The sequence below is a fragment of the Festucalex cinctus genome, chromosome 18 (assembly GCF_051991245.1).
Source record: "Festucalex cinctus isolate MCC-2025b chromosome 18, RoL_Fcin_1.0, whole genome shotgun sequence".
Classification (NCBI taxonomy): Eukaryota; Metazoa; Chordata; class Actinopteri; order Syngnathiformes; family Syngnathidae; genus Festucalex; species Festucalex cinctus.
This window is the reverse complement of record NC_135428.1, coordinates 11,324,346-11,341,248: the sequence shown is the minus strand read 5'-3', so window position 1 is coordinate 11,341,248 and position 16,903 is coordinate 11,324,346. Positions and strand designations below refer to the sequence as shown.

General features: G+C 41.9%; 3 protein-coding genes across 4 annotated transcripts; 1 reads left to right on the top strand and 2 right to left on the bottom strand.

The window, feature by feature from the left end:
- Nucleotides 1-692: 692 nt before the first annotated feature.
- On the bottom strand, nt 693-3,726 carry crcp (calcitonin gene-related peptide-receptor component protein). Of its 2 annotated transcripts, XM_077504816.1 has the most exons (7): nt 3,585-3,726; nt 3,260-3,296; nt 2,944-3,042; nt 1,644-1,738; nt 1,512-1,569; nt 1,226-1,400; nt 693-1,153 (listed from the first exon to the last, which is right to left on the bottom strand). In XM_077504816.1, the coding sequence occupies exons 1-6, from the start codon at nt 3,590-3,592 to the stop codon at nt 1,272-1,274; spliced, it is 426 nt and encodes a 141-aa protein (XP_077360942.1). In that variant the 5' UTR covers nt 3,593-3,726; the 3' UTR covers nt 693-1,153; nt 1,226-1,271. The 2 variants fall into 2 exon arrangements, with proteins under 2 accessions (XP_077360942.1, XP_077360941.1); XM_077504815.1 differs by having other exon boundaries at nt 693-1,400; nt 3,585-3,724.
- Nucleotides 3,592-11,651, top strand: asl (argininosuccinate lyase). Its single transcript, XM_077504806.1, has 17 exons — nt 3,592-3,697; nt 4,030-4,074; nt 4,492-4,686; nt 5,028-5,111; nt 5,297-5,353; nt 5,425-5,522; nt 6,054-6,131; nt 6,256-6,333; nt 6,616-6,668; nt 6,974-7,036; nt 7,099-7,213; nt 9,892-9,976; nt 10,082-10,141; nt 10,838-10,921; nt 11,016-11,096; nt 11,190-11,296; nt 11,372-11,651. Exons 1-17 carry the CDS (start codon nt 3,653-3,655, stop codon nt 11,520-11,522), a joined length of 1,479 nt encoding a protein of 492 aa, XP_077360932.1. The 5' UTR covers nt 3,592-3,652; the 3' UTR covers nt 11,523-11,651.
- On the bottom strand, nt 11,539-16,674 carry ca4c (carbonic anhydrase IV c). Its single transcript, XM_077504814.1, has 8 exons — nt 16,326-16,674; nt 15,695-15,742; nt 15,000-15,164; nt 14,577-14,722; nt 13,057-13,149; nt 12,921-12,987; nt 12,685-12,848; nt 11,539-12,610 (listed from the first exon to the last, which is right to left on the bottom strand). Exons 1-8 carry the CDS (start codon nt 16,381-16,383, stop codon nt 12,437-12,439), a joined length of 915 nt encoding a protein of 304 aa, XP_077360940.1. The 5' UTR covers nt 16,384-16,674; the 3' UTR covers nt 11,539-12,436.
- Nucleotides 16,675-16,903: the final 229 nt, after the last annotated feature.

Genomic DNA, 16,903 nt, shown 5'->3' with positions numbered 1-16,903 from the left:
TTTTCTTTTCTTTTCTTTTCTTTTGCGGCCTGATGTACTGTATAACACCCCCCACACACACACACACATTTGACACGGTGTAACTTGGAAATGAAAATTGAAAATGTCCATAAGTCCATCCTCCGTGACTGTGATGAACCTGACAACTACGGCAAATAATACATTGGCTTGTAAAGATGTAACAATTTATCAATTAATCAACAACTAATCAATTTTTGGAGTCCCCTGCTCTAAATTGTCTAAAAATGACTTGCCCAAATTTAGCTGGAATAGGCTCCAGCTCCATAGCAGTGAGGTGGAAAACCAGTTGAAAATATAGAAAGCAATAACTTAGGAGCTGCTGGGCAGTTGAAGTCACGTGACTCAATATACCGCAGTGTTGCTTGTTGTGTGAAAACAGGAAAATGTACATTACAAAGCAACAGGAAGTGCAAACCCATTTTAAGCTTCACTTCCTTCCAATCATCCATATGTCACAGAACGCTTTGTTATGGCACACGAGTGTCATTTACATATTGTTGGACCAATAACAGTGAACACATGCCCCACTAAATTTCAATTTGAAAATCACATTTTACTGAGACTTTTTTTTTTTTTTTTAATTAATGGCTGTTATCATTTAGAAGGTAATATTTTTTTCAAGAGGGTAATATATATATATATATATATATATATATATATACACACACACACATTTTTCATGCTTTATGTTTTTAGCATTATATAAGAAGGGTGTTTCAGTCATTTGCAAAAGTCAGTGCACCCGCTGACTTTCTAGCAACAAAGCTGTAGCAAAATTCAAGTCATTAACATGCTTTATAAATTTTTTCCCCACATACGTTAAAGAAATCTTTTTCAGAGGACCGTTGCATTCAACTCTCAGGAAAACAGGGGATTTATATCTTGAGTTTCTCAAACGCTGACCCTGCATGAGAAATCATCAAGGACAGTGACATTTACACATGTAACACCACTGTGGCATAGAGAAGAAAAGAAGAAGAAGCAAAATTAGAAAAAACAAAAACCAACTGTCTTTACTGTTGAAAGGTTTTTGTTGTGCTGCGTTTAAAGACCATCTGGAATATTAGGGACAAATTTTTCCAGACGCTAGATGATGATGGTGATGTTCCTCAATATGATCCGAGCTATCCTCCTGTCATCGAACAGCAGCGTTGGTTGACAACAAGCTACAACAGTTGAGCCAGCGCATCTGCGCGGCGCTCACTTGAGAAGAGACGGAAGGGAAGTGCTCCGAGGTGACGTGGCCACACTCACGCAGCCCCCTGATCGCCAGTCGACGCGTCTTCCTGCTCCGGATCGCCGGGTAGAACTTCTGAGATGGTCTGGATGAGCGCCTCGATCTGCTCCTCTGACAGACGCTCCTCGCTCTCCTCCACCATCTCCGGTGCAAACAGAGTGCTCATTTAAGTGATTGTCGGTGCACCGTCCAATGGACAAAACAGCAACGAGTTATTTTGAAAAATTGAGCGGATGAGGGTGAAAAGACTCACCAGCTGCATCTCCACTGCGGTTTGTGGTCGGTGGTTGAGTAGCTGCAGCTTCTCAGCCCTGGTGAAGTGTGGAAAGGCGTCAAGATGACATCACAAGCGTGTGTCCTATTTTACCAAGGAGGTGAGACTGACTTTGTGAGTTTGTGATGCATCATGGTGGACAGAAAGGCTTGGACCATCTCGGGACGCTGGCGGCTGCACGGCGTGTTGGACAGGTACTTGAGCGTCTGCGTTGCGGAGGACATGAGTGGGAGACACGTGTGAAAGGGTGACAGTGGTGGGAAGAAGTCACCTAATACAAATACTTGCTTACGTACCTTGTAAACTTTAATCTGTATTTTCATTGAAGCCTTTTTAAATTTAGTCCCTACATTTGAAAATAGCTATGCAATAATATAATATATCATTGTTATTTATTCATTATATTCATTTAAGTCAGGGGTGAGCAAACTGCAGTCCTCGAGGGCCGGAGTCCTGCAGGTTTTATAGATTTCCCTACTCGAAGTGCAGCTGATTCCAATTAACAGGCTCGTTATCAGGCTTCTGCAGAGCTTGCTGATGAGCTGATCATGAATCAGCTGTGTTGAAGAAGGGAAATATCCAAAACCTGAAGGACTGCGGCCCTCGAGGACCAGATCTCGCCACCCCTGATTTAAGTGAAGAAGACACTGATCATGTTATTGATTTCTCACAACAATTAGGAAACAAATATTCTATGCAACACTATTTCTATAAATCTCTTCACATAATTATTTTTAATGATCACTTCGCCAAAATCACAATGTCCCATCACTGGTGAGCTATTTTTCAAATAGGCTACTCCCTACTCATGTGGGGCCTCAGGGCTAACCGGTGACTCCTGCAGTCAAGTTCAAGTGTGCAGCATGTTGTTGTTGGCAAATGCAGTGCATCTTAGGCCATCTTAAAAGCTGGAGTTCAACCCAGGTGTATTTTTCTTTACTTGTTAACATAAGTAAATCCAGTATTTGTTGTTAGTCAATTTACAATGCTAGCAAAGCTATGGGAATGAGCATTTATTTAACCGCTGTAAATAAAAGTCAAACAACACTAGCTTGCTCTTAAAACAACATTGAAACATATAGGCCTAAGGTGATTTATTTTTATTTTTCCTATGACGAGATATGTAAGGCAATAAAACAAAAGAGGGCAATGCGTTTGTGCGCAGAAGTCTGTTTTCATTGTGCAAAGTTACCAAAATTGCTATTATATATAATTTACGATAAAAAAATATATATATATTTTTTTATTTTGCACTTTTGTGAACTTCACACACACGACTTTTTTTTTTTTTTTAAGGGGTTGAATCAGTACTTCTATCCGTCTTTTTTTGTGTGCGTAGTCGTACACATTAGTTTGTGTATTTCAGAATGTGAGCACCACATCAGTGAAATGAAAACATAAATGTGCTCACCTCATACATGATGGTGTTGAGATTCTGCTGCCCAGCACTGTGTTTGCTCTTGCCACTGTCCTTCTTCTGTTCCTTCAGGTCGGTTAGCAGCTGGTACACCTGACAAACATTTATACAGTATATGCATTTCAACTATGCAGTTCTACAAATATTTTTACAGTACGTTTAAACAAATCTATACACTTACACTTCCTACATTTATATTATATTACACTTATATGTGCATTACACATATTTATACAAACGTTTACGCAAGCAAAATCATATACCATTTAAACAAATGTACATAAAAGCGAAAGTGAGCAAATTCCCTCACCTCATAGTTGCTGAGCATGGCAGCGTTTGCATTTTTCCTAATAAGAAGAAAATATACAAAGTTCACTCAAGGAATTACAGTATATTTGCTGCATCTATACCATTTTAACACCCCATAATTTACTTAATTGAGCTAGCTAGGTGTTTTACGTGATCGGATTCCATGCGACGTAGAGACAGGTTTAAATTAAACCGTTTAATCAAACAGCACACACTGGTTTAATCTTAATCAATGCTCCAATCGGTAAATTAAATGTAGCAGATTTGTATAGGAATGAAGTGAGCCTAAAAAGCCATGAAACAAAATGCTAAACGATTGAACTTACACTTCCATGTTGACAGTCGTTTTGTGCAATGCAAAAGTATCCGTGTGAAACAAGACGTGAGACGTTTAATGGTTCCGTGTTATCAAAACGCACAACAAGCCAGCAAGTTGCAGGTACGCAGCTGATGCCTACGCGATTTTATTGCCTCATGGTTTTATTTCATTGACCAATATATATATATATTTCTTTATTTCGGCTATCAGTCTGTGGAGTGCAGACTTTTAGGAACATTTGTTAATTGCAACTAGCTTAATTTTGACAGTAGCTGCACACGAACAAGTAAAAAAGTGGGGAAAAAAAGCATTTTGAAAGTCTCACGCTAAGCTTAAATGTGTAAACGGAAATTTCACAACTATTGGCATTTATTCGTGTTATTTTTAAAACGAGTCAAACCAGTCAAGCTGTGCATGTGACTCATTTATCAACTTCTTCTATCCACATCAAGAACAAGAAGACAACTGTAGTTTGTTCATTCGAGATGACCGCCGAGGTAAGGAATTCATCCAAGTTTATTTTTAAATTTTACAAGTAAAGACACGATGTTTAAAGTAGTTGTCATGTTTGGGAAGAGTAGCTAAGTGTGTCCCTCATTTTGTGGGTAAATGTTGACCGTGAATTTTAAATTTACACCAGGAATCAGAATCAACTTTTTTTTTTTTGCTCAAGTATGTACAAAAAAACTGCACAAGTAATTTGTCTCTTGTAATTGGACTCACTTAAGTACGTATGTATGTATGCATGTATGTTTGTATTTATTTATTTATTTATTTATTTTTGGACAGGGTGCAGACCCAGAGCAATCTAAAATGTGCAATAATGTCATAAGAACAAATTGAATTGGTGCAAATGATGCAGATTAATCCAGGAATAACAGCTCAAAATACTGAATTGTGCATTTGCGTGTCAGGGGTCCAAACTGTGGGGGGGTCGCTTTGTGGGCGCCACCGACCCGGTGATGGAGCGCTTCAACGCGTCAGTGGCGTACGATCAGAGGATGTGGGACGCCGACCTGAGGGGCAGCAAAGCCTACGTCAAGGCTCTGCACCAAGCCGAGCTGCTCAGTGCTGACGAGATGGACCGCATCCTTCAAGGGCTGGACCAGGTACACGTATACGCGCTCATGTATGCATACTCACAGTGTGTGTGGAATTCAGACACAAACAATCATTGTGTGTGTGATCCATTGGCATTAAATGGGTGCGGTGGTGCCACATTCCTGCACATTGTGCTGAGTGACCGAAACGAGAGGTGACGTGACCAGCGACGAGCTCTACTTGCACATTTCGGCACAGGTGAAGGGTCACGGGCCCGAGTACAAACCGTCCTGACAACAAACAAACACACAAAGAGCCAGATTGGACCCTCGAACCTCCCAAGTGTGAGGCAAACGTGCTAAACAGTCCTACAAACAAAGTGATGAAGATGTCGCCGCTGTGTTTGCAGATCAGCGAGGAGTGGAGCAAAGGCGCGTTTGTGCTAAAAGATGGCGACGAAGACATCCACACTGCCAATGAACGCAGACTCAAGGTCAGCCAAATGTTTTATCGAAGTCGCATCTTTTTAGGATCATCTCCAATATTTACACGGCAGATCTATAAATCGATCCATGATTAGAATAAAGTGCAAAACATTGTTAAAATGAATTCATTTTTGTACCCATTGAAGCGTCCATGTTGTTGACGGAAATGGTGATGTTGTGTATGTGCGCGCAGGAGTTGATCGGCCCGGCTGCGGGGAAACTGCACACAGGCAGGAGCAGGAACGACCAGGTGGGGTCGGCGTATGTTACGCGCGTGCGTGACTTACTGTTTTCGATGTTGACGCCCGTTTTGTGCCACAGGTGGTGACCGACATGCGTCTGTGGCTGCGCGACGCCATCGCCACGCTGACGGACGCTGCTGTCCTGCTCATCTCCGCCATGGTGGAGCGCGCCGCAGCGTAAGATGGCCGCCATACGTCCTACTCCCAAATCTGCAAATTCACTTATTCAGACTTTTTATTTATGTATATTTTTTTAAGATGTACCGTGATTTTCACACCTTATTTGTCTGTTTTTCTTAATTGCAGTTATAATGAGCATCAATTAATTAATAAGGAATATTAATGTTTTGTATTCAGGCACGGTTGCTTGCCAATATATTAAAATCTCTGTGACGCGAAAGATTTGATTTCATTCCATGACCATATTCGTATCTCAAATTTTCTTTCCCCATTAATAATTCCTTCCACCTCCCAAACAATACAGCAGACTTTTGTAATGTGTTTTTTAACTCTAAAAATAACACTATATATTTAGAAACGAGACTAATGCGCTTCAATTTAGTGGATGTTTTGGGTGTGCATGTGCTGCCACCTGGTGGCAGTATAAGGCAGATATACAGACACAGGGAGACGTTCACAACACCTCAGCAAGCTGCAGCAGTAATTGTTATTGCGTAATTTGTATTAATTAGTCATTCCCCTCCGTAGAGAGATAAACGTCCTATTTCCTGGTTACACCCACATGCAACGAGCTCAGCCAATCAGATGGAGCCACTGGATCCTGAGGTGAGCCCAAAAACAGGCTTTTCGGATTTGGATGGCAACAAAAGGAAATTTGTCAAAATATTTGCTCTTCGTCCTCTGGTTCAATTTTATTTTATTTTTCTTAACTTCCCCCGTGCTCACCAAGTCATGCCGTGGCTTTGCGGCGGGACGTGGAGCGGCTGCAGGAGATCAAGAAGCGCGTCAACGTCTTACCCCTGGGCAGGTAGGACCTTAACACTGAACCGCATATCGCCCCTATCAGAATATGTAATGGGACTGGTTACAGAGAAAAACAGTCAAAAAACAACATAAATAGTTGTTGCTACATCTGTTCGCTGTCTAACATTTAACTCCAGACACTAAAGGAGAGTACGGAACTTCACATTTTTTCATATAAACATTTGCAATAGGTTCAAATGTGGGGTGGAAAAGATCACATTCATGTGGTTGATGTCGTGGAAAAATCCCATCTTATTGTAACTGGACGTCTTGCTGTGGTTTTCAGTGGCGCCATTGCTGGAACTCCGTTTGCCATCGACAGGGAGCTTCTGAGGAAAGGTCCAAATAGACACATTGATATTCACGTACATGTCATCGCTGGCATCGGGCAGAATACTCGTATCTCCAAAACCATCATCAAAAAACAAAAACAGCATTATTTGTGGTTAATTAACATTGCATCATCAAAAAGAGAAAGCATTTTTCAACACTTCTGGTTGGTCATTAATTTGTAAAAAAAAAAAAAAAAAACACCCCAAAAAAAAAACAAATTTGAACAAAGGAGTTTCGGGCCTGAATGCTGGCGATGCACTCTAAATTTTGTGACTTTTGAATGAAGTCAACCTGTGCTGTGTCGCTGACAGAGCTGTGTTTCGATGAGGTCAGCTTGAACAGCATGGACGCCACCGCGCAACGAGACTTTGTTGGTATGTCCGCCGACCGGCTGCCGTTCCAAGCGTTGGATTTATTTTGTGTGCGTGTTTGCCAGCGGAGTTCTTGTTCTGGGCCTCACTGTGTGCGACTCATCTGAGTAAGATGGCTGAAGACCTTTTGCTGTACAGCACCAAAGAGTTCTCCTTCGTCACCCTCGCTGACGCCTACAGGTCAGCCCACTGCATTATCATCGTCAGATTATCATCTACCTTTCCATTCAGTTCAGTGGGGAAAGATGATTTGAGTTTCAAGCGGGGTCATGAAACGAATGAAACTTGTATCTCAAAGCACCCGAAAATAAATAATGATTAAAAAAAAAGAGGAATCAAAATAAAGGCAAAACATTTACCACAAAAAAATTTAGCTTCTTTGAACAGGTCCGCTTCAAACGGGCATTTCAACTTGAAATGTTTGGCAGGCACAAAACACTCAACATGAATAACATTCAGAGTTACTCATGCAGTTTGACTTTCTTTTCATCTGTTTGAGCTTTCATGAGACACTTGATTTTGGCGCAGGTGACACAGGTTATTGATCTTGGACATACAAGTAGTCCTGGTGTATTTCGCAAAGCAGGTTTAGTGAGAAACCTGGGTAAAGAAACCCTGAAAAGTGGGAAACCCGTTTCAGAAAGGGAGGTAACTGAAACCAGAGGATAAGAGGGAGCTCTAGCCTGTTTCATGAAAAGAGGTCATTTAATTAAGCTTTCGGTCATTTACCATAGTAACATGGTCCATCAACCTAACCTAGTCGGTAGCAGGTTTTCCACAAGGAACCTTGAGGTTTACTCTGTCCCCACCCCCTTTCAGACGCACACGCGACAATTCATTTCCTCATTCATTCAGTCCGCTGCGACGACTTTTTGCGTAAATACGGCTGTAGTCTATTGCGTAAAGTCCACTTTTGTCACGAACATGGCATGTTCTCTTGACAATAACCCTATTGATGAAGGTGCCGCAATATTGCTCAAGGAATTAAATATTCATCGCGAGAAGGTTATCAGACCGCGTATATCTGGTATTTCCGTACAGTTACCTTTTTGAGCGGTACAGTTTCACGTCACAGTCCATCCTCTACATACACAACTTAATCCGTCATTTGCAACATTACCAGATGTGGTCATATGCACTCACATCGCAGCATGTATTACGCTCCGGGTTTTTTTCTTATACCCGTTTGAATAATGTTTTTATATTTCATCTAAGTTTTTTTTTTTGTATTTCAACTTACAAGAGGTGCGCTTCTTCCTTGCAGGATTGCACCTAAATGAAATGAATTAATGAGCCGCGTTGTTTAATTCAACAGGTTTCCCCTGTAATATTGTGATTGCGAAGGACTATACATTTAAATTTACGAATTGTCCCGAGCAGCAAATGCCGCTTTCCTCTATGGTGAGCCGCTGCAGTGTTGCATTTCATTTATTTATTTATTTATTTATTTTTTTAAATAAAGACATGTTCAAATTCTACATATGATTGCATTAAGATTTTCGGATGAAAGGGGCAAAAAAAAATACCAAAGCAACGCAGAAGCAGAGGCCGGCAGCGTGCTCGGCTTCTCCGTTGCCATGGTAACTTGATGAATCGGTGTTCCATTGAGGCGGTCTATTAAAGTCCAGGTGAGACTACTCAGCGTTGCTATAACTCACTGGAATTGGCTGGACTGGAACCGAAAATGCAGAGTTTCGTATCGGAGGGTATGTCAACTCGTTCAGGGTTCATCTCACAGTTTGTTGAACCTCCTTTGTGAAATACATCCCTCAACTTACAAAAACAATGGGTTCCGAGAAGTCGTTTGTAAGTCAAATCCCATTCATTTTTGTATCAAAGTAAAATTTTATGAAATTATTTTAAAAATAATAAAAATGTAAAAAAGAAACAAATTACATTGTATACTCTCTATACATTACATTTTTTTCATTTTTAATTTCATCATTTTATTATGATTATTATATTATTTTAACATTGTTATTTTTTTAATTACAGTAGAGGACTACCTGTAAATGATTCCACATACCCCCTGCAATGGGCTCACTTACCACTGATTTTTGCAAACGACGTATGGTGACAAATGAACCAATGAATGAACATGTGGCTTCTCAAGCTCCTGCTTCACTGGGTTAGGACTTGAGTGTGTGTGTGCGCACAGCTCTTGTAAAACAACAATGACATGACATTGTAACACACACGCACGCTAACCACACACACACACACACACGTTTGTTTGCCTATTCACTGGTGTGTGTATTTGCCTCAGTTAGGCTGCAAACGAAGCAAAACACTTGCTTCCGGCTACTTAGTTTAGTCGTCATTGTGCTCTACAAACAAGTCTGGCACAGTAATTTCCAACCCCCCCAGGCTCTGACACAAGCGTTTAAACGCGAAAGCAGACATCTAAGTTTATGACAAGTAAAATTAGTTTATTTTTATGCTTCCAGGTTAAAGCCAATAATCTCTATCTAGGGATTTTTTTACAGTCATACTCACAAATTAGAATATGTCTTAACATATTCAATTTTTTTTTAGGCAAATTTTAATCTGTGATGTCATTTTCAGTCGACAGCAAGTGGCAAAATGGCCGCCCACTGAGATGGCTATTCCACAAACGCAATATTTATATTTAGACAAGTGGGGATGCATGCAACATATTACTGTCAAGATTTTTTTTTTTACTTGGTTCTGCCTTAAGTATTCAGCATTTGTTGACTGACCTACATTATAATGGTGTTGACATGTTTCCTAAACAAAACAAAAGCCATCAAAGATGCGTGCTTCCATTTTTGCAATAGTTTAGAAGGGCTCCTTGTCGAACCCCAAAAATAACCAAAAGTCTAATTTGTGTCATGCAGCACAGGCAGCAGTTTAATGCCTCAGAAGAAGAACGCCGACAGTCTGGAGCTGATCAGGAGCAAGGCGGGACGAATCTTTGGCCGAGTAAGACCATGTACTTTTTTGCGCAACATGACGGTCATCCTTTCACAATTCACCCATTCACGATGTTGCGGTGTCCAGGAACAAGATTTGTTGTTTTTGTTACAGTGCACAGGCTTCATAATGACGCTGAAAGGCCTTCCCAGCTGCTACAACAAAGACCTGCAGGTACCACAATATGCTAGGCTGCCGTTCCATTTTGTACATTTGGTCAGCCAGCATTTACTGTTTTGAGTTTTGTCTATTGGCAGTTTTCAGTTTGTATTTGTAATAGGTTCATGTATGTATACGTAAAAGTATGGAGGACCAAAAATGCCCAAATTAAAAATAAATACATGACTAAATATCCATCCATCAATCCATCCGTCCATCCATCTTCTTAATTTAACCGCTTGATCTTCACAAGGGTCGCAGGGGGTGCTGGAGCCTATTCCAGTTGGCTTCGGGCAGTCGGCGGGGAACACCCTGAACCGTGAGCCAACCAGTCCAGGGTGTACCCCGCCTACTGCCCAGAGCTAGCTGAGATAGGCGCCAGCACCCCCCGTGACCCTTGTGAGGAATAAGCGGTCAGGAAGATGGATGGATAGATGGATTTTTGAATCTTTTTTTTATTTTTATATTTATTTTTACTTTTATTTATTTATTTAGGGATATTTACACTTTGTTGTTTTTATTTCCATTTATATTTATTTTTTGGTTATAATTTTTGAATAGTTTTTTTTACATTCATTTTTATTTTCACTTTTAGTCATTTATTTATTTTTAATTTTGGCAGTTTTGGTCCTCCATATAAAAGAGTGAAACGAGAACTAATCCGACATGGAAGCTGTATCTGCCAACTGCGCTTTGTGCTGTTCCCCTCAGGAGGACAAGGAGGCCATGTTCGACTGCTATGACTCCATCCTGGCCGTCCTGCAGGTCACCGCTGGGGTCGTCTCCACGTTGAAGGTCAGCGGACGCAAAGACGCCTTAGGAAAGCGCTCACTCACTCGCTTAGAGGCCACTTAGAGGTCATTTGGTCTTAAATTCCCCCCCCCACCAGATCAATGCCGACGCTATGGAGGCGGCGCTCAGTCCCGACATGCTGGCCACCGATCTGGCCTACTACCTCGTGAGGAAGGGGGTAAGCACAACATGTAATATTTGTACATAGGAACCGCCAAGACAAAACAAGTTTTTCATCAACGTGAGTGCACGTTCCATCATTTGTCTCCAGGTGGCCTTCAGGGACGCTCACGCTCTAGCGGGTAAAGTGGTCTTCACGGCCGAATCCAAAAACGTCCCCTTGAACCAGTTGACAGCTGAGGATCTGAAAGTCATCAGGTGATTGGCTCATCCGTACGCATGTGCACATGCATGCAATACTGATGGTGATTATGTCGCATGTGTGGCGATCAGCCCGCTGTTCGGAGGCGACGTGGCGTCGGTGTGGGACTACGCGTCCAGCGTGGAGCAGTACGCCGCCGCGGGTGGCACGGCCGAGAGCAGCGTGCGAGCTCAGGTACAACACCTGCGCGCATGGATGACTCAGCACAAAGTGCAAACGTAAAGCACGCCACCTCCACAATCGCCTTTAGTGAAGCAAAATTCAAAGATGACAAATTCTCTTTTGCAACATAAGAACGCTTTCCAGTTTGTAATCAAACAATCAGTCAAAAATAAATCAAATTGATCAACACATCCGGCAAATGTGAGCATTATTGTTTCTATGGTGTACTGTAATAAAGTGTCTATTAAAAGCACATTAGATGTACATGCATCTCAAAAAATTAAAGTCTATTGAAAAATGAAAATGCTTCTTATTATGTGTGTATTAAATTGTGCCCAGTCAGCATGAGTCGTTAAGATTTCTTGCCGTTTTCCAAAAATCAAATTCAGCAAATCGTTCATAGTTAAAAATGTCATTTAATTTTTTTTTTCAATTTTACTATTGTAAAATTAGTTGCCATATTTTCTATACACATTTGAACCTTTCTTGAGTCCCGTAATATTTGTTGTATTTAATTGGCAGTTTTTGCCTGTAAAATTGTTCATCTAATTTCAAAAATGCTAAATTATAATTAAATAATATTTTAAAATTAATTAAAAATATATATTTGACATGCTTAAAATGTATCTTTTGAGCACAAAAGTGATTCAACATGGTCCAATTCCTACTTCCTTTCTTAAAAAAGTTTTGTTGAAATTTATTGAGATGTAAATTAGCAGTAAAATGAAATCATCCAAATTCTTATAAAGGAATGACATAAATATTTTTGCTCTGTGTAGACAAATGTATACGAGTTTCATTTCATTTTTTTTTTTTAGTTGCGCCACTGAAATTGATTAATTTTCTACAATATTATCATGAATTTGATTTGAAGTGTAGATTTTGTACACGCCAGTGTTACCTCCAATTACACAAAACCTGTAAGGCAAGGTACCACTGTATGTACATGTGCAGTATTTGGTGTGTTGATGGATTTAATGGATGAGTGTGGCGGTGGTGGCGAGCACGAGCCAGAAGGTGGCGGCCGTGACGGCGCGGGCCGAGTTGGATCGGTACACCACGCGTCCGTCCAGCGGCTGTGTGGGTCTGAAGATGTCCGTCATGGGCTGGCCCGTCCAGAAGCGGCACTGCTGCACCACGGCGTCCAGCTGATGAGGAACACGCCCGTTATAACTTGCATGTACGTTCGCCATGCGACACCACCCGCCCACTGCCCGCCCACCTGCCGACTGCTGATGGCCAGCGTCTTGAGGAAGACGGTCCACGCCACCGCCTGCTCGCATCCCGGCGTGGTCATGGAGCCCACGTAGCGGTAGTAGCCCCGCAGCTGCTCGGACGGCGGAATGATGTCGCTCAGACGGAAGTCGGACATGACCGCAGTGGAGCCTGGATCGGAAACGAGCACCAGAGCACAGCTGGAGCAGGTAAGAAACTACCTTTTTGTCAGTTTGGACCTACCGTTGTGCCGTACTTGTCCCAAAGCTGTGATGACGGCGTCCAGGTGAGGATGATCCTCCGTGGCTTCCTATCAGCACAATCAGCTGTTTGATGACGACATTGTGACGTGCATACAGTATTTGTGTGTGTGTGCTACCTCAAACAGAAAGGCCAGCAGGGCGATTCCTGCCATGTCGTGTTCGGCTTCTGTCAGAGAACCATACGGCTCCTTGATGTGCACTATGTGAAGCTGGAGGAAGGGTACACGGCTTGCTCAATGGGAGCAGACTGCTGCTGAGTTAGGGATTCTACAAAAGGTGGCTACATGTGCTAGATGTTGTAGAAAGGTGGGTAGATATTTTCCAAAGGTAGGTAGGGGTTGTAAAAAGGTGAATAGCTGATATTGCACAAACATTTTTCTCTAAACAGTCTATTGGGTCCCATTCCAAATAAAGTCAAATTTACACTTAGAATTAGTCTATCCCATGACAAAAACCTAGTAAAAAAAATTCACTCAATACATTTTAGAAGGCATTTTTTTAGTACATTTTACTACTACTATAAAATCAACTTTTTGGAAATTTTAACCATGTTAAAATGCTAATTCCTCACCAAAAGCATGATGGAAGTGGTGTTTTCCTCTCTGTGAAATTCTAGGTTATTCTGCTCTCCAAGCACCAGCCCCTCCCAACCTGAGAAAACGAGCGAGGGCTCACTTTATGACATCATAAAGTGCAAACCCACCCCCGCACCGCCTATGCGGACTAAACGCACGCCCACTTTCCCTGAGACCTTCATGGGATGGTGACAAATGTAGCCTTTATCAGTAGACTTTCTGTCCAAATGAATTCAAAGCAATCAAATCCTTATCCTTCACGTTTGCAATGCCAAAGTGCAATGACAATTGGATGTCTTAAAATCCCACAAAGGTTCTGGCTGAGACTTGTGTAAACTACAAGTAAAACATTTGCACTTTTGAATCTAACTGAATGAGTAGTATAGTGTTTAGTGTGCTTGCTCTGTAAGTAGCAAGTCACTGGTTCAAAACCAGCCAAGGGTTGTTTTTACCCTCCTTTCCTCTCTCGTCTTCTCTTTAATCCGCCACGATTTCTTGTTTCAAATGTTTATTGAAGAATTGGCTTGCGTCAAGTTGCGTGGCGTATGCAGAGGAGTGCTCAAACGCAGAGCTACAACAGCAGACTGCAGTCTGCTCGCCGGAGGCACATCAGTCACAAACCGGGTGTTTTACTTCCGCGTTACAAATCTTACCAGCAAAAAAACGATTTCATAAAAAATTACATCGCGATTGTGCCAAAGGTAAGATTTAATCATTATATGCTTATAGTTGACTTTTGGAAGGGTTTAAAATACTGTGGTGTAACCCTAACCCCCTAACCCGTACACAGTAAAAATACTTTTGAGTAATATTTATTCTAAATATTTTACTCTTTCAAGTGTAAATTTTACTCTGTTTAGAGTGGGACCAAATTGACTCTGTTTACAATAAAATTTACTGTGTAGGTTGGTAGACAGGTCTTTTATGGAAGTCGGTAGATATACTAGTAGATACAGAGTTGATCTGGTAGACAATTAGGTAGATAAATGTACATGTGAAAGGTAGGTTGATGTGGTAGAAAGTTTAATAATGAGGTTGAATGTTACAGATGCACTAGTAACCTCCATAGGGAATCTCTCTCCGTCGATGGTGTGTTCTGATCCGGGGGTTCCGCTTGCCCCCCAGTGGAAGTGGAACTGGGCGGCCCGGTAGTGACCCGGCAGAGCGCCTCCGGTCAGGCGCACCGACTGGGGTAGGTGGAAGTGAGCTGAAGAAAAATGGGTGGAGAGAAGAAGCAGCAGGGTGGTGAGTCACCGATTGTCCAAATGTAGTCCATGATATCAAAATGTCTGAATTAGGTCATCTTTTAGGTGAGTACTTGATTAGTTGTTTCAGTCCTGTTTTGTATAGTCCAATATATCAAAATCTCGTGGTCGTGATTATGGAATCTGGAATGATTGTGAATGTGTTTGGAATCATTCGCTCATTCCCATCTCCCTGAATCAAATAGACTCAAGACTGAAATAAGGAATCGAGTACTTTACCCGAATGTCCTTTGTTCTCCACGGTGATGTTGATCCGCTCGCTGTGACCGATAAACTCCAGGGGGGGCAGCGCCGTGTTGACGTGAACTTTGCGGCTCACGATGTTGATGGGTGACTGGCGCAGTCCGCCGCAGCGAGGGAAGTCCGAAGACCACCCGCTCGGGTCTGAACCCAAAAACGCGGGCGGAAGGGTTAGTCTCGAGGAACATGGGTGCCGGTTAGGAAAACTTTATGTTCTCATGCTGGATTTTCAAGCCTGCTCAGGCCACTTTGGCCTCATTCTAGAATTCACTTTAGCTCAGACATGCTAGCGAATCAATTTAATTTAATTGTATGTCCACAATTAGCAGCATCACTGATTTAATTATGCATAACTACATAAGAACATCTCAACTTGTGTGTACGCAAATGACCATTTACTCTCATATTCCCCAAATGCTATCAAATTAATGTCCACTAAATTAAAATTTTTTCTACTTTCACCACTTGATTAATTTTTTTTTTCATGTATCCTTGTGCTAGGAAGAGCTGAATTTCCTTCAAATTGCAAACTTGAAGCCTTTTGATGCTTGTTGAATTGAATACAAAAACGTACATTTTTGTGTTGGATGTGAGCGTGTTAAGTTTCAAGCGCCTTGCAGCGCCCCCACTGGTGCAAGAATGTCACTGCATCATAAGAGATCACCTGCTCTTACCTCTGCAAGCAGCGTCACAGGAGTACTGGTTCTCGTAACACCACCCACCTGCGAACACACACACCATCATCATCACGTGAGAAATCGTCCTTTACTCTTTTCTTTTTTTTCCTCTCTCTTCATTTCTCATCATGCTTGATCCGCCGTCTCCTCCTCTGTCTTTTCACAGCTTTCTGAATGCTCATTGTCACCTTCTCATTTCTCACAACAGTCCTTTGATTCCCTCACGCACACCTGTGACTCAACTCACGCACACGCACACCAGGGCATTGTTTTGTCATCGTGACAGCATCCACAGTCTTGACTATATTGGAAAGAAAGTTCTCACAATTAAGCCCACTCGAATTGTCTTACGCTCAAAAGTGTTGGGATGCATATGAATGGGACTCCCAATGGGAAGACATGTTGGACAATTGTACACTTTGCTGAAGCTCAAGCAAGGATGTCATTGTCTGGAAAAACACCTTTGGAAAAAGCTACATTGGAGAATAGCCACAGTATTAAGGCAATTCCTCCACTCAAGAGATGTTCTAAAAATTTCCATTCACATTAAGTTTGCCAAATTGCAATACTTTTGTCCAGTCTAGCACTTCAAATTCCAAATGAAACTCATCGAGACAAGATGTCCTACCTGCACACGGAGAGACGAGCGCAGCAAGAACAAGCGTCAGGCACACGAGAACATGCATGATGGACTCCAACCGAAGCGTTTAGTGAAGATTCTTCTTCTGTGGTCACTTTTGAGGCATCATCTCACCTCCACAAGGTAGGAGTGTACTCTGCTGTTATTTGGTCTTTAAAATGTAAACACTGACTCCTGCAGGCCTAGTCACATCATTGCAAAGGTGAGGAGGTGTGGCTGAATGTGGGGGTGGGCCTAAAAATTTGACTCCGCCCACACAGCTCTCAAACCCTAAGCACTTCTGGTTTAACTATTTTTTTGGTTGAACGATGACTTTATTGAACATGTCAACGCTAAGCACCTATCGTCTGACCCAAACCCAAATACTAACCTTAGTGCATCCTCTGCTGGGACTATGCGGTACTACACACATCCCACTTGTATGTAGAGTCGGACTTCTTTTGCACCCAACGTCGGCTCACCCATTTTGAGGGACCCTGAACACGATAGACGTGTTTTAGCAACTCGACACACGATAATCCTTTAAATATAACTTGAAAAGAAGCATACATAATCGTCGCCATTCC

Excerpts from the sequence above, each read along its gene's own strand:
- crcp (XM_077504816.1), bottom strand. Across the intron at positions 3,043-3,259 it reads CCATGCTCAGCAACTATGAG|GTGTACCAGCTGCTAACCGA; the intron begins GTGAGGGAATTT and ends AATGTTTGTCAG. Across the intron at positions 1,739-2,943 it reads TCAACACCATCATGTATGAG|ACGCTCAAGTACCTGTCCAA; the intron begins GTGAGCACATTT and ends TCCGCAACGCAG.
- asl (XM_077504806.1), top strand. The coding sequence starts at position 3,653 with ATGGTTCCGTGTTATCAAAACGCACAACAAGCCAGCAAGTTGCAG. Across the intron at positions 7,037-7,098 it reads CGCGCAACGAGACTTTGTTG|CGGAGTTCTTGTTCTGGGCC; the intron begins GTATGTCCGCCG and ends CGTGTTTGCCAG. Across the intron at positions 11,097-11,189 it reads ACTACCTCGTGAGGAAGGGG|GTGGCCTTCAGGGACGCTCA; the intron begins GTAAGCACAACA and ends ATTTGTCTCCAG.
- ca4c (XM_077504814.1), bottom strand. The coding sequence starts at position 16,383 with ATGCATGTTCTCGTGTGCCTGACGCTTGTTCTTGCTGCGCTCGTCTCT. Across the intron at positions 15,743-16,325 it reads GCTCGTCTCTCCGTGTGCAG|GTGGGTGGTGTTACGAGAAC; the intron begins GTAGGACATCTT and ends GTGTGTTCGCAG. Across the intron at positions 13,150-14,576 it reads GAGAGAGATTCCCTATGGAG|CTTCACATAGTGCACATCAA; the intron begins GTTACTAGTGCA and ends CCCTTCCTCCAG.